Genomic DNA, 18622 nt, shown 5'->3' on the forward strand with positions numbered 1-18622 from the left:
TTCTACACCATTCTAGTCAAACTAATCGTCTGACCGCTGTATTAATATGACAAAGTCACCTTGCAGTCTAGTTTGCCCGATGTGTATTAGTTTGACTGGTGCATCCATACCTTGATCGTCATAGTCCTATCAGCGCCGAGTTGTCACCTGGCTCGAGCTTCTGACTGCCCGACCGAATACTTGGTGATTCACCACACCCTAGCATCGTTCACACTCATTCCTAGCCTACGTTCTCCCCACCGAACATATCGTGTCAGTATATCAGAGATAGCATGAGACCTTTAAGAGACGATGCCAAACGCCGGGCAGACCGGCAGTCAAGTGCAAGTATGAGACCTAGTTCGGACAGCCGCCCATTCTCAGATCGAGTGCCAGACAAGTTTCGGGATGGAGACGATGCTCAAATCGACTTCACAGCTCCGCCGCAAGGTATGGGTTCACGGGACGGCAACGTGCATTATATGCAGCAGTCCCTCTTCTCCATGATTGCTGCTGTTGGATCTAAGTCGGACTTTCATGCTCGGTTTGAGGAATCAAGCGACAGTGAGAGAGAAACAGAGATTCACTCGCGGACGAAACAAATAGGCGAGAAATTATCTTCTTCCACGTCGGCGTCCAAGCGGGATCCACACTTTTTAAATGAAAGATTGGAAACAAAGCCACTCGGCGGGGAGGAAAGAGGACGTCGTCACCAAAGGGCGAGATCAGACAACAAGCTTTTACAAAGGTTACCACGGCTGGATTCGGAAAGCGGGGCAAACGAGTCATCAAGCCAAAGCAACTCGGTTCTCCTGACACCTTCTCTCAGGCGAACTCGAAGTGCGACGCCGCGAGCAGCACCAATTCTAAGCCGCATGGTTGAAGCGCAGACCAACTTCAATTCCGCATCCGCAACACCACGTTCACCATCACATCCAACTATGGCAGACCAGCCTCAGTCGTCGGCGTCTGCTCTCTCTACTCGCTTGATGGAGATGTTTCAATTTGCCAAACCTGAAAAGGTCTTGGTTGAGTATGCTTGCTCGCTGCTTCAGAGCATGCTGCTTCAGGGCTACCTCTATGTGACTGAGGGTCATATTTGTTTCTATGCCTACCTTCCAAAGAAGTCCAATGTGGCGATCAAGTCGGGGTATTTGTCCAAGCGTGGGCGTAAGAATCCCAAATACGATCGCTATTGGTTTGCTCTGAAGGGAGATGTTCTTTCATACTACGCTGATCCTTCGAACCTATATTTCCCTAGTGGACATGTAGATCTTCGATATGGAATCTCCGCGTCTCTTGCGGAGCGGAAAGAAAGCGATGTGAAGGACTTCCAAGTCACCACCGACCAGCGAACCTACTACTTTAGAGCCGAAAGCGCCACCAGCGCAAAGGAGTGGGTGAAGGCTCTCCAAAAAGTCATATTTCGAACGCATAACGAAGGCGACAGCGTCAAAGTATCCTTTCCCATCTCGAATATCATTGACTTGGAGGAGAGCCCAATGGCCGATTTTGCCGAGACATTCAAGATTCGAGTTCTTGACAGCGGAGAAACATATGCGATTGATGAGGTATGTTTTTGAGACCGATCATGATCAGGAATGTTGCTAATCAGTTTACAGTATTTCTTTTCCTTCTTCGAATCGGGCCAGGACGCATTCAACTACATCAAAGGATTGGTAAATGCAACATCGACCGGCGATGCAGTGAAAGAAGGTCCCCAAGATCAGCACAAACTTCAAGATCCGCCCGGTCATAAGAGACAGTCAATCAGCAGCGTTCGAGTTTCAGACCAAAATTCGCCACGAAAGCGCAGCTCTAGTGTCGGAAACGAAAACCAAGACTCGGCAGACTCACTTGTGGAGCAAGGAACGGAATCCTCGCACATTGTACAGTCGATAACAGAGACCACCGAATCGGCGAGTCAAATCTTGAACAGGAGCGATGTCTTCCACTCACCTACTATGCGTACACTTCAAAGACGCCCGTCAGATGTGGGAGGGACCATTCGACGATCTTCTGAGGATATCACACCCTCTGCCTCTACACGACTAGACCTGGGGACAGGTGTAGGCTCAAAGCATCGCGGAACGCCAGAGAACTTGCACCATGAACTCGACCAAACCGATCCAATGCACTCATCAGCACACGGCTCCCTGAGTCATCTCAACGACCTTGTCAAAGCAGGCACATACCCTCTCCAACGCGCTGCCGGCTTAGCGGGGTACTTGAAAACCCGCTCGAGGCAGATGAGTAGTCTGTTGGCAACCGAGTCAATGGGCTATATAGAAAAGGTATCTGGCATGTGGGCTGGGGGCCAAAAGCATTATGGAGAGCGGGAAGGGCCATTGCTCGAAGACCAAAATGTTGACCCCGAAGATGACGAGGGTGGATTCAACTTTGGAGATCGATTCCGCGCACACTTTGCTCTTCCGTCAACTGAAAGGCTGCAGGCGACATATTACGCTTACTTGCACCGCGTGCTCCCGCTATATGGCAAGATCTATATAAGCCAAAAGAAGCTTTGCTTCCGCAGCTTGATCCCTGGCACTCGGACCAAGATGATCTTACCCTTGAAAGACATTGAAAATGTTGAAAAGGAAAAAGGATTCCGTTTCGGCTACCATGGACTTGTTGTCATTATTCGCGGCCATGAAGAACTTTTCTTTGAGTTCAATGCCTCGGATGCACGAGACGACTGCGCCGTCACATTACATCAGAATTTGGAGTCTGTGAAATACTTGATGGAATCTGGCTTGCTAGCAGAGGGAGAACGAGACGAGGTAGAAGCCGCCAAAGCTGAACATCGCATGCTCGAGGAAGCGAGATTGGACGGTCCCGAGGAGCATGAGGCGCGTCCAACTCTCACTGAAGACTCATCTGAGATTCACCCTTTCTTCGATGACCCGCGTGCTTCTATAATCAACTTCAAACCCACCGAATCCCTGCGGATCACTTGTCTGACAATCGGCTCCCGGGGAGATGTACAGCCGTATATTGCGCTTTGCAAGGGACTTATCGCAGAGGGCCACAAACCGAAGATTGCCACCCATGTTGAATTTGAGCCTTGGATCAGATCACATGGCATTGACTTTGCTCCGGTCGACGGCGATCCCGCGGAACTGATGCGTATTTGCGTCGAAAACGGGATGTTCACATATTCCTTTCTCAGGGAAGCTTCACTGAAGTTTAGAGGATGGATTGATGATCTTTTGTCGTCGGCTTGGAGGGGTTGCCAAGGCAGCGACCTTTTGATTGAGTCGCCAAGCGCCATGGCTGGAATCCATATCGCAGAGGCTTTGAGAATTCCTTACTTCCGCGGCTTCACTATGCCATGGACGAGAACACGAGCCTATCCACATGCCTTCGCGGTACCGGAAAACCGAATGGGCGGAGCGTACAATTACATCACGTACGTCATGTTCGACAATATCTTCTGGAAAGCCATCGCAGGCCAAGTCAACCGCTGGCGAAACAACGAGCTGGGATTGAAGGCCACTACCTTGGACAAGATGCAGCAAAACAAAGTTCCCTTCTTGTATAATTACTCTCCTTCGGTAGTACCCCCGCCACTCGACTACCCGGATTGGATTCGCATCACTGGCTACTGGTTCCTGAACGAGGGCTCAGATTGGTCCCCTCCAGCCGAGCTATCAGACTTTATTGCACGGGCTCGAGCAGATGGCAAGAAGATCGTCTATATCGGGTTCGGCTCTATCGTTGTCTCAGACCCGGCTGCCCTAACGCGGACCGTCGTTGAGTCAGTCTTGAAAGCAGATGTCCGTTGCATCCTTTCAAAGGGCTGGTCTGATAGACTTGGCGACCCATCTAGCACAAAAGCTGAAATTCCTCTGCCGCCGGAGATTCATCAAATTCAGTCTGCGCCGCACGATTGGTTGTTCTCCCAGATCGACGCTGCAACCCACCATGGCGGAGCAGGAACCACCGGTGCGAGTCTCCGAGCCGGTGTCCCCACCATAATCAAGCCATTCTTTGGAGACCAGTTCTTCTTCGGTGGTCGTGTGGAGGATCTAGGTGTTGGCTTGTGTATGAAGAAACTAAATGTCAGTGTGTTCTCAAGGGCACTCTGGGAGGCGACGCACAGCGAGCGTATGATTGTCAGGGCGCGCAATTTGGGCATCCAGATTCGTAATGTGAGTCGTCACTAACATCTGTTCAGTCCATGTGAGAGATTGCTAACATATCTTTCTCTTATAGCAAGACGGTGTGGCTACTGCAATCCAGGCCTTGTATCGTGATCTTGAATATGCTAAGACCTTGGTTCGACAAAGGTCTCTAGCCTCATCTACCCCTTTCTCTCCCACTCCCTCAGCTACGACCTCCCCAGACGGAGATGATGATGACGACATTGAAGAATGGACCTTTGTGGGCGACGAAACTGATATCGATATCTCGAAGCGGATGCGTGATCGAGCCGCTTCGGATGTCGATAACATAGCCTCCAAATTTTCTAATGATCTGTTCTAAGTTGAATGATTGATTGAGATCTCAATTTTGTTGACGGTGTAACGTTTTCCAGTTTCCTTTATCCTTTGAGCTTTTTTTAACTGCCCCTATTCATGAGTCATGATTTGCATTTCTTTTTCTTTTGACCTGCCTGCATAAGGCAGTAATATATTGCCACCAGCTCCAAGTTTTCCCATGATGGTTGATTGCGTTTCTAATATCCATTGATTTTCTACGTTTCGTCATGATTGATGCATTTCTATGCTTTATTCCCATTGTACCTGCTAAACGAAACCATTTTGGGGGCGTCAAGGCAATACCAATACAATAGAGATTTCAAATGGATAGCATTGGCGACGTTTCTATAATATTGATATCATGATATTTCCATCAAATCCCGCTCCTTAGCCACCACCAGGGCGCTTCTCTTCATCCCCTTTCCCATCAGCCTTGTCTTTGCGTCTTTGTACAACATCCCAGTTGTACACGCGTGCCGTAGCAACTTCCAATGTCTGTGACCACGACTGTTAGCGCCATTTCAAAATATTAGAACTATATCTGCCCAGGTCGAAAACTAACCGTAATTTGTTCACGCAGGAATTCCAAGTCCTCCTCACAGTTTTTCAAGCTCTCCTCCGCCGCAGAAAGTTTGTCGTCCAGCATGGTCTCGGCTTCGCTAAGCGGGTATGCCAGCATCACATTCGCACCAAGCCAGAGATAAACCTCCTCAGCATCCGCGGGTGAGATCGAAGCCCGGGCGTAAAGGGTGTCATTGAGTTCAAAGTTAGTCTCGAGGTCGGCGTCAGGGTTTGACTAGAACGGCGTTAGTGATCATTGCGGTTGATTCCTGATGCCACATGCTCAGCGTTTTTTCCACGAATCATATTTTCATGGACGTTAGTTTGCATAGGCAGGACAATGGGTATCAGTTACCTCCTTGCGCAATTTCAAGAATCGCACCATTTCCAGAGTCTTTCTGATATCTGGGATCTTCTCGCGGAGTCCCTGGCCGCGGCGTTGAGTGTTCACCTCCATGAATTGGTACTTGGAGATCATCTCCTGGAAGTTGCGTAGGGTAGGCTCGACCTCCTCGCGGGAGGAAACGTAGTCGTTAACATTGTCGATGAAAGGTGCGACGGGAATTCCGCGTGGATTGGTTTGTGTTGATACCGTGCTGTTTGGAGGGGTCAGTCGGCAGCCTTTTTTGGAGGTGGGCAGGGGGTATTGGGTGAAGAACAGACGCAATATTCAAATTGCGATATTCAGAATTGAGAGTGAACGGTTTACCTTTTCTTAGAGTCCGCCATGATTGAGCGCAAATATGTGATAGAAGGGAAGATGACGATGTGGGGAGAGAAGCTTAAGCCACTTTTTTTGATTCCGCTCTCCGCCTGTCCTCTTATCTCCCGACATAACTGTTTGGTACACAATTCTAGGAGCTTGATGGACGTTTGAGCTTATCATGGTCCTCCTTCTTGCTACAGATCGTATCCTCGCTGCGTTTGAGGCCGTTCCGATCTCGCGTCGCGAGGAGTTAGACTTGCCTGCCGCGCTGGAAGTGCAGGGCCCGATAGCCCATGAGCAGCTGATCCGGCTCGCCAAATACCTACAAAACCATGCAGAATACAAAGAGAAAAACTCCCATACGCCGACAATATTGAGCTCTCTCCTTCGCGGAACAAAAGTTTATGTCCCTCCGCCGCCCAAGAAGCCAGAACCGGTACGTTTTCTATACGCGGTGGCTCTGCTGTCCAGTCTACAACCCGCATACAAGCCGAAGATAAAAACTAATCCAACCAAAACTTTAGAGCCCGGAATACCTCGCTTCAAAAGCCCGCCTCCTCGCTGCAGCAGAGCAAGAATCCTACAATCGCCTCTTAAACCCTGCCTATACATCAGCCCCCGAGCACGCCGACCCATACTCATCGCCCTACACAAGCCATGGCTCAATGGAAGAAGACACGCTGACGATATCGCTGGTGTCAAGTATCTTCATCTCGGTGCTGGTAACCGGGTTTGCCGTATACGGTGCGCTGACCAAGTTCTCGGCGCCGGATGTCGTGGCGCGGTGGTTTGCATCAGGCGGGGAAGTGACGGGTTCCCAAAGGCAGGGAGCTGGTGAGGCAGTGCGCGTACTTTTTGCGCTCTTCTCTGCAATAAGTGTTGCTGTTGCTGAGTCGTTCTTGTACTTCACGTACCTTGGGAAAGTGGAGAGGGCTAAAGCCAAGGAGAGAGCAAAGAGAGAAAAGAAGGTCTTTATTGGCAGGGTTGGGGATGAAGATGTTAATACAAAGGTGGGTAGCGAGGTTCAAGTTGGTGGTGAGAAGGAGGAAATATGGGGGAAGGGTGTCAATGGGGGTGTTAGGAGGAGAGTGAGGGAGAAATGGGAGAAAGAGAGGGATGGGCTGACTGAAGAGTCGTGAGCCTTGACTTCCCTTGTATAACCAACTACTCCTAATGATGTTCCTAATTTGATCTACTTACTACATGTTCGAGAGAATTGGATCATTTATTCGATGAAGGCTTTGGCTATTCTATGCCTAAAGCTACATACGATGCGCTGTCATTAATCTAAATGGTATGGATGCTGTGCAGTCAGTCATTAGTGCTCGTCAATGAGGGATCAATACCTCGGGTCGAGATGGAGATGCAAGGTGACAGAATATTTGAAAAGATGGCAGGGCGGCTACTGCCGAGTGCCAAATATCCCCACAGATGTGGACAAAGAGAAAGAAGGATAGGAAGCAGAGAAAATGTGGTATCTTAAACCCGTTTCTCAAGGAGCAGTTTGCCGTGAGGAGACTGGCTGTCGAAGCCATGGTCACGACTGTAGACACGCTCACCGCGCAACCAGGTCTCGCGGACCATGCCGCGCAATGTGCGTCCCTGGTAGGGAGAGCACTTGTTTCGGAAGAGCATGGTGCTCGGCTCTACAGTCCACTCGGCGGAGTCGTCGAAGACACAGATATCGGCATCAAAGCCGACAGCCAGATCACCCTTGTGTGACTCCAAACCAACTTGAGCAGCAGTGTTGGCACAGCAGAGACGGACAACGTCCTGAAGGGCATTCTTGGTGTTCTCGTCTTCCGGCGCAGAAGTCAGACCCTTGCGGCGGCTGAGGTCTGTCCAAAGAATGGGCAGACCCAGTCCGACAGAAGAGATACCTCCCCACGCCGAGAAGAAGTCACCGCGCTCCTCCTCCTTGCCACCGGCGCAGTGGCCGGGGACGTGGGCCGGAAGCATCTTCAGGTCTGGAGTGCAAGGAGAGTGGTCTGAGACAACGGTCTTGATGACGCCATCGCCAGTGTGCTCTTCCAACTCTTCCCAAAGACGGTCTTGGTTCACCTTTGAGCGAATGGGAGGGCAGCACTTGTGACGGGTATCGCCATCGCGCACTTCCTCCGCTGCGAGGGACAGGTAGTGGAAGCAGGTCTCGGCTGTGATCTTTACGCCATGGGCGCGAGCTTCCCGCAGCAGGGGAATAGCTTCCATAGCAGAAAGGTGAACAATGTGTAGGGGAAGATTGGGAGCAAGGTGGGCCAAAGATAGGATGCTTTCGATGGCGCACGTCTCGAAAGACGAGGGCCTCGAGGCTAGGAAAGTGGCATACGCTTCAAGAGGTCCAACGGGAGCGGCTGGTGCATCAGACTTCTGGACCTCATCGCCCACAGATGCAGTGATGGGAGGCACCATCTCGGCATGGAACATAAGAGTGGTGGGCTCATCGGCCAGCTCAGCCATGACTTTCTTGATATCCTCCGTAGTGACAGCGGGGAACTCGTCAACCTAAACAGAGTTAATATATAGCAAATCATGATGGTTCAAATTACTTACACCGCTGTCAATAAGGAATCCCTTAAAGCCACGGACACCCTCTTGGACAAGGGCCTTGAGCTCGCCCGCATTGCCGGGGATGATACCGCCATAGAAGCCGACGTCAACCCAGCACTTGCCTTGGGCTGCCTGGATCTTTTCTTTGAGTCCGTTAACAGTAGTAGTGGGCGGGATGGCATTAAGAGGCATATCAATCACAGTAGTCACACCACCAAAGGCTGCGGCCTGGGTACCAGTGTAGAAACCTTCCCATTCCGTACGGCCAGGTTCGTTCAAGTGAACATGAGCATCCACCAAGCCGGGAAGTAACACATGTGGGGAGTAGTCGGTATATGGTGTGTCGGCAGGGAATTCCGCTACTGGAATCACGGAATCGAAGACGGCAGTAATTTTGCCTGTTGTTCGTGAAATGACAACGGTGGCAGCGGTCAAACGGCCGGAGATAACGGCGCGGGATGAAACCACCACGGCAATAGAAGGAATGTCCACCATGACTTAAGACGCTAGAATGGAGAAGAGGTTATAGAAGAACGGTAGAATAGAAGCGATAGAGACCTCGGAAGTATAAAAAAAGGAAAGATAAAGAGAGAGGGGCTTATCTTAAGAACAAAGATAAGAGGTCTTCAGGGCTTGGGGGGAGACGCCATATAAATACGCCCACTTCCCCCTAAAAAAATATATATATTGGGGAATGGTCCACCTTGGGGTATAAATTTTCACCCAAGATGTGTATACCCACAGGGACCCTGCGTTTCTATTACTCGATAAATTGAACCGACCAACCGGCTTCTACCACACGTCCTGACCAGATCGAGACACGGCTCCTGTTTGCAGGGCACATATCAAACATGCAAAGGATCAACGAATGCAAATGTGTTGAATTTGCATAACACCGTGAACCAATGAACCATGGTACCCGAAAACCCCTTGGGGGCGACCACGAGTTCTCGGGGCGAGAATAGAACGGCGAGCCAAGCCTTTGCATTGTATCGGCCACCTCCGATGCAAATGCGGGCAATTCCATATCCGCTTATCGCTGCCCTAGGGTTGGATAAACATACCCGTGGGCCTACCGTTACTCGATCAAAACTGCCTTTCCGTTTGTCGTTTGTTGATCTCGTCTCCGAAAGCGCTCCCAAAGAGTTGGCTTGTGACTCCTTGGTTTCCCGGGATTGCGGTGGACTCCGAGATTTTCATCGAGTAAACCCTTATTGTCATATTTCGACCAGACAAACCGGGGGGGGGGGGGGAAGGGAAGAAGTCAGCTTGCGGGGAATGGTACTGCAATCTCATTGAAGATCAGCAACGCCGCCCTCGCAAATGCTTAATGTGACCTTGCCACATGCATATTACCATACGTAGGTAAATATAGTCGCCTTCAGCACTTTCTATAATTTTACTTCGCTGCTTCAATGGGATAGAAATATGTCTCTTCCATTTTTTTGCACTCATTTTTCACTAATTAGTTTAATTTGAATTGGAAAACCATATGTTGACCTGGTAGAAATACGCGCGCCACGGCAACAAGGAAACATAAAGGATCAGTAAACTAAATCCATACTAAAAACGATTGCTCTAGGATCTGATAAAGACTATCGAAGCCAGAAAACCAGAAGATATTAATCCTCGTCAGTGTCCTCTCGAATGTCGTGGAGATTCTTCAGGTTCTCCATATTGTGGTTGTTGCCTAGTGACAATGTTGTTGAATGAGGGTTGGGGATCATGGACTACCGTAACGTCGGAATCGTCAGAATTCTCCCCGTCAGGCGTCTCATCGATAATATCATCATTGTCGTAAACAAGCTTGTTTTCGCCGGCCTCAGTTGTATCGTCCGCGGCCAAAGCACCGAAGGAGACCAAGTTTGACTTAAGCGCCAGACCATTCACGAAACCTTCCAGCCCCTCAAGAATAGCATTGTCGGGCATCTCATCCTCATCTCCATTGGTGGTCTCATCTTCATCAATGTCCATGCCAAGCATGGCGCTGATCACCTTGCTGCTTGGATTCGGTTCACCCTCGACCACGACGATATCCTCCGCCAAAGACGGTATGCTATGCATGAGATTCGCCCAAGCCATGATATGAGCCAAAGCACGAGAAACCATGCAGGCAATCCTCTTGTCTTCGCCGCTAGAGTAGCAGTTACAACCATGCATACCCAGGCCAACCTCACGTGCGCCAAGAGGCTGACTGGAAAGAACCCAGGCGCGTCCACGCTCTCGAACAAAGGAAACGAATGACTTTGGGTTCTTCAACTCTGTAAAGTCAAAGTCCACGTCGGCCACCTGCTCTGGGTTGACTAGCCCGATGCTGGATATGTGGGGCCACCAGGACATCCCTAGGGATAAATCAGTAAGTACAGCCCAAGATGTTGGGTGCCGTCATTACTCACAATTCTTTTTCAGATACATAAGAGCAGCGTATCCTCCCTCAGACAGGCCGATGATATCGACTTTAACGCCGAGCGGAAGGGAAGGCAACAATATCCTCTCGAAGACATACTTGGTATGTTCAGGAAGAGAGGTGTTGCTTTCCACCGCGTTGCGAAGGCTCATCGGACGCTCGCGAACAACAGCAGAGTGTTGAGCCCTGTTGCGGAAAGATTCAACAGTCAAGGGGCTACCGCTGGCGTTGTGCCAGACCCGCTGACCGGGGTTGGCCAAGATGAGGGCATTCGCGGAATTCTCAGGATTTTCGCCTAGCACAGCCTTTGTCAAGTCTAGAACGGAACCGAATGAAATGCCTTCGTCACAGGCTTCACGGTAAGAAAACAGACCCAAGTCTTCAACAAGCTCGCCGATAAAAACAACGATGCGAGAAGCAGTGGAGATGTTGTCGCTTACGAAGACAGGGGCGGTTGACTTAGCGACACCGTCAGCCGGAATGGGATAAGGATTCATGGACATTCTGGTCAGTCGGTCAGCAATGATCCTGTGGATAGCGCCTGTGAACATGTTAGTTTCGACTCATGAAAACCAATACCCTATAGTAGTATGGATTTGAGAATTCACTGACTGTGCAAGGCCTCAATATGGACCTTGTTCACACGATCATTGCGGTCAATCTTGTACCGTGGAGCCTGCCCAGGGCTCTCGATGACTCGGATCTTGTCATCTTCAGTGACAAAGAATCTGTGTTTGGTGTGCCGTTAATTTGAGAGACTGATATCCCACGAGAAACCCAGAAAGACCTACCCAAGCTCCGCTAGTTCGTCTGGAAATACCGGGTCAGGAGGTAGGTGTATCTCTTCAAAGCGTTGCATCTTGGCAAAATTTCAAATCAAATTATGATATGGTATGAAAAGCAAGTCAGAGCACAATGCGCAAATCGCAAATAAGGCAGGGGAAAGAAAGAAGCGTGGAATGAGGAATGAGGAGACAATAAGGAAGCGCTTTTACTCTCTGCGTTTTGACGGGGTGCTGCGACAATGGAGATGAAGCGACTCAGGTAATCACTAGATTCATTGAGCGACGATGCGATGGTAGAATGTGCTAAGAAATCTCGCCACTGCGCTCAACCTACTTCTGGAATATTCAATTGCACCAGAGTAATATGGAGATATCGGCCAAGTCGAGTGTGGTAGCTTGATGTGGAATGTATGACATGGAAATAATTAGTTAGTGAAATCAACCTCTTCTCAAAATGCTGGCAAACACAAGGTCCAGACTGATACCTGAAAACATTATGGTTTAACAAAACGAAGTCAAAGTGACAAAGAGACATGTTAATTCCTGCAAATTGTTGATACTGTACAAACTTCCACCCAGTGGAAGGAAAGAAAACGCCGTTGTGCAAACAAGCTAACCGGAGATCTCCCCATATCTCAGGAAACACCGGCAACTAGCTTTCAAATTACCAAGAAGCCTTTTTCACACCGGGCAGTTCGCCAGCGAGAGCCTGCAAACGGAATTGGAACTGGAGGAAGACCATGTCAAAAGATATTTTAGAAACCCAAGGGCATGTATACTCACTCGGTTGATTCTGAAATCGCGGAAGACACTGCGAGCAGTTCCTGAATCTACACATCGGTTCTTAATCTGAGTGGGACGAGTGTAAGGGTGCATCTGCGCCAATTGGAGCTGGGCCTGGACGCGTACACGGCCGGGGAGAGAGGTGTTGCGGATCATGTAACGGAGAGCTTGGCTGTTGCGACAGATGGGGCAAAGTCAGAAATTTATCACATTCATTGATTGACTTCATAGCCAAGGGATATCACCGGTCAAGTGGTGAGTAGGGAGGGGTTCATACCGTTCGGGCTCGGTCTTCTCGAATGCCATGCGCTTGTTGTGATCACGAATCAGGCGGGTGTTAACGAAGCCAGAGAGGTTAAGCTTCTTAGGCCGGAATAAACTAGCCGTCATTTGTGCGGTGTTTGGTGCAGACATTTTGGCGGACTTGATTGAGGTTAGAAAATGGTTGTTCTTTGTTCTTCGGCGAGTCGGAGTTGGCGAAAACTGGATGCCCGATCGGGTTTAGCGTGGTTGGTGTAAGATTTCACTGAAGCGGCATCAAAGCCCTACCTATGTCATTGATAATTGTATTTAAACGTCTGTAGATTCTATGGTATTGAGCCAAAACGAGCACTTGCTTGAATTATTCTACGGTCGCAAAACGGTATGAGTATACACCGGAGTGAGTAGCGCAGAACCGGATAGCTATCAAGGTAGAGTTCATAATACCATAGCTCTGTAGCATAATCTATGATTCGGAACGCTCGGTTCGAACTTCTGCCTTTGCGTTGAAATACGTTCAATAGGCAAGAGACTACAAAAGAAAGACGAGCACATCATAAATGGTACTGGTACAGCTTGTGAATTGAATTGATCCAAGTCACCCCCATCAAGGCGGGTATAATCTATATGCTTGGACAGGGGCAAACTGCCCGCAGATATCGCAAAAGATGCAAACTGGCCAACCATCGATGGCCTGGGCCATCCTCGTCTACCCACACATCCCAACGGTTCGTCCCGCTGCTCACACGGGCAAGCGGGATCTCAAAACGCATTCAATGTCGACCGAATTTAGTGATCAGCCTTGCCAGCGGGCTTGGCGTTGGGGTTGCGAGGGTCGCTCTTGAACTCGGCAGCTGTGGGGGTTGAACGGTTAGTTAAACAGTTCCGCAGATGCTCGGAGCGTCGGAGGGTCGTTTCGTGTATATTGTCTCAGATGATGCAAATCTCGTCGACGAGATTCATGCATGGGCGCGGGGAATTGACTCACTGTTGGACAGAGCGTTCTGGAGAGAGTTGACGCCGTAGAGAACAATGAGGCCTGGACAGGAGAATCGTCAGAGTTATGTTCCACCAACAACCGAATAGGGTGAGATATCGCCAAGTGACAGTCCGATCAGTCACGGATGACCAGGGCAATTAGATATCAAAGTGTATGCGTACCGGCAGCGAAGAAGGGAGTCAAAGGCTTGGCTATAGGTGAGTCGATGCGTTAGTCGTTGGTTCGTAATTCGGTTTCCCACGATCCGTTTTTGGGGTCCAAAGAGCACATACCCATGGCGCCGGGGAACTTCTTTCCGAGGAGAGACATTGTGACAGGTGAATCGAATGCGAGGTGAATTCGGTATTCGGGAAGGTGGTGAGGCAAGAGGACGGAAGAGGAGAAGTGAGGTTTGGAGGTTTGCCCGGTCCCGAGATCACGCCGCCTTAAAGGCGGTGTCATGCCGCTTTTACCGCCCGATCTATCCCGACTGCTTGTAAACAACAATCACCGTCAACACCACAATTATTACAAGTACCATGGCAGCTTCGTTGTCCTCTTCAGTTACATCGCTGCAGTCATCACTGCAACTATTGGACAATTCTATCACCACACTTGATTCGGGTGTGAACGACTTCCCTCGCCTATGCAAAGTCCTTTCTACAACACGAGTATGTATCGAAACACCATCACTAGAATTGATGAAGAAGTCGGAGGTCTGTCTAACTGTCGCTGTAGCACTTTGAACTACTTCCGGAACCAACGTTGCGTGAAGCACAGCAATCGCTCCTCAACGAAATCACCCCCAGCATCGCCCATCTCCTCAAATTATCGTCCAACCACGTTGAAAAACTCGCTCGCCGGGAACAAGGCCTCAAGGCGCGATGTGATCTACAAGAAGGACGACTTTCCTCAAAATCAGAGAGCCGACCGTCCGCCCCTCGGGCTCAAACACAGAGCAGCGCACTGCGGGGTCGCATGGCGGGGCCTGGCTCATCGGGCAGTGCAGCCTCTAAAGCAGCGGAGTTGAAGAGACTGGTGCAAAAGAAAGAGCGGCTCAAGTTCGCAGTCGACCGCTTGGAGCTGCAAAGCCAGCAGAAACAAAGACAATTGAGAAAGAGCATGGCCGCCCAGTGATATGGCGCAAATGATCTGCAAATCAACAAATATCTGCCTTGATGGAAACACGACGGACATGCCTGGAGTTTAACCCCGCCAATTCCTTGGCTATGACAGACTGGCTCACTTCCGGTTAGACCTGCGTCCTCGGTTCGGTGTGTAAACCCGAATTCATACAAAGGATAAATGTGGCAGAAATAATTGATGCTATGCAAATAGTGCAATACTAGGCATCAGTATTACCGAATCGGGAATGGGGGATGTGCCATTAACCAAAGGGATGATTTTTTAGGAATGAGGATGTTTTATTAACGATCCCCTCAATTTATTTCTGACCACGTTGTACCTGGATTATTGGGACTCTTTCCAAGGTTGTATCCAGATTAATTGATTCTTGGCTACTTGGTATGTCTCCAATGGATATGGATATATCAAAGGCCTCGCCGTTCTATCCATCCCGATATAAGGATAGAAATCTTTGAAGAAGGCGGCCTCAAGTCAATGAGCTGGGTTAAGTTATCGTCTCAAGCTTCATGAATTGAACAGGCCCTGCAACTCAATCAATATATACATAGTAATGAATCATTCATCTATGCAAAACATCCATGCGAAAAAAAATCGCTGACTTCTTTACCTCATCTCTTCCCACTGAACACCAGCCCATTCCTCCCGCCAGCCGGTAACGCCCAGCTCCTGCGGCGCGCAATCTTTAGAGCAAACTCCCATGATGATAGTACCCCACTCCATGCCCGCATCATTCTTGCCAAGTCCAACGCCAGCGCGGCCCTCTTCAAGCATGGTAATAGCATGCGGCACAAGTTGGAATTCAAAGACACGGTGACTGCCACAGTACTCGCATGAGGGAATGCTACCCGCACCAATGGTAGTAATCTTGGCCCCAGGGATATTGTTCCCTTGCAGCCGGGCACCGATGGCATCGGTAGTTGAGTACAGCAACGGCGCACCGCGGAAGTCGTAGCGCAGCACCTGCTCCGGGTTGTGGGAAAGGCGAGTAGAGAACTTCATAAAGGCCTTGTCGAGCTCGGACTCAAAGGTATCTTTGAGCTCGGCACCGCCGGCGCCTTCCTCCTCCATAGGCTCCATTTGGACATTATCCGGGACTGTAGGTGTTGATGGCCGCGAGATGGTTTCGTATTCGGCATCTAGATAGAAATTCTTGTATGGCGGGGGGAATGCGGACTGCTCGGGCCATGGTGCAGCGGTGACTGATTCAGGCGTTTGTTTGGTGGCAGCCGAGGGCGGCGGCGATGAGACACGCACTTTTTCGGCGAAGGACTCGGCCAAGTTGTTTGCGGAGGGTGCGGGCTTCTCGGCTGCTGGTGCTGGGGTTGACAAGGCCGGTGTTGCGAACGGGTTGCTTCCGGCGGGTGTCGGGCCGGAGCTGGAGGAGAAAGGATTTGAGTTGGCGGAGATGTTGCTGGTCAGGTTCGCTGCGCCGAACAGGCTTGCACCCAGGTCCTGCTTGGGTTGTTCGGGTGCACTGGGCTGCGATTTTTCCTCTGTCTTGGCCTCCTCCTCTTTTTTTCGGTAGGCTGCCGATGGCGACCTTGCGCGATGCGCGGAATGCTCTGATACTGCCAGGTTTCCGGTTGCAGGGTTTTCTTGGGCAGCCAAATAGGTACAGGCGTCGTTCGTTGGTGGGAAATTGATCAGGCAGGTCACCGTGCAACTCGAGGAGCAACAGCATCGGGCTATGACAGACCTTGCAATTGGCGAAATCGCCAGGTGCGGGTGATGCTTCATCTAACCATTTCTGAAACAATAATGCGACGGTCAGTTGGACTGATTATACACTGCATCTACACTGCAGTGGTAAAACGTACCGGAGTGCCTCCAAGATGGCTGATTGTGTCTTCGATGAGTTCTTCAGCAGCATATCCTAGCAGGACACCAGTATCGTCAAAGTCTTCATCTCCGCTAGAATCACTGTCGTAGGGATCCATTTTGGTGCAATTGCTTAGGCCGAAGTAAATTGGGTATTGAATCTGCAAAAGACCCCTCGTTCAAAAAAATGGCGATAAGCGATACGGAACCACGCTAGTCCGCAACTCGGCTAGTGTGGTATCAGCATGGTAAAAATACGGTCTTATTACATGGCATCTCCTCCCTTCTAAGGTTGACTACGATTGATCTATCCTACCTTGACGTCCAACCTTTAGGGTTGAGATTTCGCCTTATATTCTTCTATCATTTAGTTAAAAACCCACTAACGGCTGGTTATTATGACAATGGTTTCTTTCTCCCGGCACATGCCGCTTTTATTTTACTCCTTCCTCACTGTCTTGCTTGCTTCATTTAGCAATGCAACAGAACAGCAACCGTTGCGAGGAGCTGTAAAAACACCTCCCAAACGGGTGGCGATAATTGGTAGGAACTTTTTCGATGAATCGCACATTCTGTCCGAGGCTAAACCTCTCCATAGGAGCTGGGGCCGGGGGCTCATTTGCCGCGTATCAATTGCGCAAGCTCGCGGATGAAACAAATACTCCTGTCGAGATCACGGTCTATGAACGTGAATCTTATGTTGGCGGCCGTTCGACAACAGTAAATGTATTTGATGACCCGGCTTACCCCATCGAATTAGGCGCTTCAATATTTGTCCAGGTCAATTACAACCTGGTCAACGCTTCCCGCGACCTTGGGTTGAACGTTCACAGCGCCGACCATGCGCGGCCTAGAGAATCTGATGATAGTATTGGGATTTGGGATGGCTCTCAGTTTGTTTTCACGCTGAAGAACTCCTACAGCTGGTGGAATATCGGTCGGCTATTCTGGCGGTATGGACTGGCGCCACTGCGCACCCAGAACTTGGTCAAGAGTATCGTTGGGAGGTTCTTACGGCTATACGAAGAACCTTTGTTTCCTTTTAGTTCTCTTTCTGAGGCTGCCGCCGCAGCAGATCTGTTGGATTCTACTGCATTTCCGGGCGCAAAGTTCCTCTACGTAAATGATATCGACTCTCTGTTTGCGAGGGAAATCATCCAGGCGAGCACTCGAGTCAACTATGGCCAGAACCTGCAATTGATTCATGGTTTGGAGTCGGTTGTCTGTATGGCTACGGATGGGGCTGTCTCTATCGAGGGAGGGAATTGGCGCATTTTCGATGGTGCATTGACAGCTTCGGCTGCTGATCTCAGAATGAATACCACAGTCACCAAGATTGCACAAAATCATGATGGCTCCGTATCGATTTCATCAAAGCACAACATCGCTACCAACCAAGAGCATGAGACATTTGATGAAGTGGTCATCGCCGGGCCTTTGCAGTACTCCGATATCTCAATCCAACCTCCCTTGGAGCACACTCCAGATATCATTCCATATGTGAATTTGCACGTTACTCTCTTTGCATCTCCCCACCGCATCTCGCCGCAGTACTTTGGTCAAAACTCAAATGATCTAGTACCCGAGACTATTCTAACGACTCTCCCCGAGGGACTTGATCTCGGGTCGAATCCAGCAGGAGTTGGACCCAGTAGGTTCTGGAGTATCAGCACACTTCGCACAGTGGATCATGCTACCGCGAATTTCGAAGAAACCCAATCCCATTACGTCTATAAGATATTCTCGCCAGAGCAACCAACAGCTGGATTCATTGCTGACATCCTTGGTTTGGATAGCCAAGCTGCGAATAGCAATGGAACCATTGCAGATATCTCAAAAGGCCATGTTAGCTGGTTCCATGAGAAGCTGTGGAACCCATACCCTGTTCTCTACCCGCGCGTGACATTTGAAGATACTCTCTTAGCTCCTCGTATATGGTACACGGGTGGCATTGAGAGCTTTATATCAACCATGGAGACTAGTGCGTTAATGGGCCGGAATGTGGCTACTCTTATGTTCCAATCGTGGCAGAACCAGGAAGAAGAGAGTGGTGCTTTGGTAGGAGCGAAGACTGAGCTTTGATGATGTCGTAAGCTCGTCACTTTATCAAGATATATGTATATGCATTTTCAGTTTCTCGAACTATAAGCCCACGTGATGTATTTC

General features: G+C 49.8%; 10 protein-coding genes across 10 annotated transcripts; 4 read left to right on the forward strand and 6 right to left on the reverse strand.

The window, feature by feature from the left end:
* Positions 1-272: 272 nt before the first annotated feature.
* atg26 (uncharacterized protein) lies at positions 273-4467 on the forward strand (the record flags this gene model as incomplete). The annotated part of the gene is made up of 3 exons (XM_057244302.1): positions 273-1550; positions 1602-4133; positions 4198-4467. 3 exons carry the CDS (start codon positions 273-275, stop codon positions 4465-4467), a joined length of 4080 nt encoding a protein of 1359 aa, XP_057095840.1.
* A 383-nt stretch (positions 4468-4850) lies between these two features.
* N7529_008776 (tubulin-binding prefolding complex subunit PAC10) lies at positions 4851-5753 on the reverse strand (the record flags this gene model as incomplete). Its single annotated transcript, XM_057244303.1, has 4 exons — positions 4851-4958; positions 5026-5259; positions 5380-5620; positions 5734-5753. The coding sequence occupies 4 exons, from the start codon at positions 5751-5753 to the stop codon at positions 4851-4853; spliced, it is 603 nt and encodes a 200-aa protein (XP_057095841.1).
* A 155-nt stretch (positions 5754-5908) lies between these two features.
* On the forward strand, positions 5909-6869 carry N7529_008777 (TMEM199/VMA12 family protein; the record flags this gene model as incomplete). The annotated part of the gene is made up of 2 exons (XM_057244304.1): positions 5909-6166; positions 6255-6869. The coding sequence occupies 2 exons, from the start codon at positions 5909-5911 to the stop codon at positions 6867-6869; spliced, it is 873 nt and encodes a 290-aa protein (XP_057095842.1).
* Positions 6870-7209: 340 nt separating this feature from the next.
* Positions 7210-8772, reverse strand: N7529_008778 (allantoinase alX; the record flags this gene model as incomplete). The annotated part of the gene is made up of 2 exons (XM_057244305.1): positions 7210-8232; positions 8281-8772. The coding sequence occupies 2 exons, from the start codon at positions 8770-8772 to the stop codon at positions 7210-7212; spliced, it is 1515 nt and encodes a 504-aa protein (XP_057095843.1).
* Positions 8773-9909: 1137 nt separating this feature from the next.
* On the reverse strand, positions 9910-11543 carry N7529_008779 (uncharacterized protein; the record flags this gene model as incomplete). Its single annotated transcript, XM_057244306.1, has 4 exons — positions 9910-10619; positions 10674-11225; positions 11297-11412; positions 11476-11543. 4 exons carry the CDS (start codon positions 11541-11543, stop codon positions 9910-9912), a joined length of 1446 nt encoding a protein of 481 aa, XP_057095844.1.
* A 590-nt stretch (positions 11544-12133) lies between these two features.
* Positions 12134-12666, reverse strand: N7529_008780 (mitochondrial 37S ribosomal uS14m domain-containing protein; the record flags this gene model as incomplete). Its single annotated transcript, XM_057244307.1, has 3 exons — positions 12134-12196; positions 12253-12424; positions 12530-12666. The coding sequence occupies 3 exons, from the start codon at positions 12664-12666 to the stop codon at positions 12134-12136; spliced, it is 372 nt and encodes a 123-aa protein (XP_057095845.1).
* A 636-nt stretch (positions 12667-13302) lies between these two features.
* N7529_008781 (F1F0 ATP synthase subunit i) lies at positions 13303-13822 on the reverse strand (the record flags this gene model as incomplete). Its single annotated transcript, XM_057244308.1, has 4 exons — positions 13303-13367; positions 13502-13552; positions 13675-13704; positions 13786-13822. The coding sequence occupies 4 exons, from the start codon at positions 13820-13822 to the stop codon at positions 13303-13305; spliced, it is 183 nt and encodes a 60-aa protein (XP_057095846.1).
* Positions 13823-14031: 209 nt separating this feature from the next.
* Positions 14032-14629, forward strand: N7529_008782 (DASH complex subunit SPC19; the record flags this gene model as incomplete). Its single annotated transcript, XM_057244309.1, has 2 exons — positions 14032-14163; positions 14231-14629. The coding sequence occupies 2 exons, from the start codon at positions 14032-14034 to the stop codon at positions 14627-14629; spliced, it is 531 nt and encodes a 176-aa protein (XP_057095847.1).
* Positions 14630-15241: 612 nt separating this feature from the next.
* On the reverse strand, positions 15242-16575 carry N7529_008783 (small subunit rRNA maturation protein TSR4; the record flags this gene model as incomplete). The annotated part of the gene is made up of 3 exons (XM_057244310.1): positions 15242-16233; positions 16295-16385; positions 16456-16575. 3 exons carry the CDS (start codon positions 16573-16575, stop codon positions 15242-15244), a joined length of 1203 nt encoding a protein of 400 aa, XP_057095848.1.
* Positions 16576-16854: 279 nt separating this feature from the next.
* On the forward strand, positions 16855-18538 carry N7529_008784 (putative prenylcysteine lyase; the record flags this gene model as incomplete). Its single annotated transcript, XM_057244311.1, has 2 exons — positions 16855-16999; positions 17055-18538. The coding sequence occupies 2 exons, from the start codon at positions 16855-16857 to the stop codon at positions 18536-18538; spliced, it is 1629 nt and encodes a 542-aa protein (XP_057095849.1).
* Between the last annotated feature and the right edge of the window lie 84 nt (positions 18539-18622).

Source organism: Penicillium soppii (assembly GCF_028829465.1).
Source record: "Penicillium soppii strain IBT 18220 chromosome Unknown utg000006l, whole genome shotgun sequence".
Taxonomy (NCBI): domain Eukaryota; kingdom Fungi; phylum Ascomycota; class Eurotiomycetes; order Eurotiales; family Aspergillaceae; genus Penicillium; species Penicillium soppii.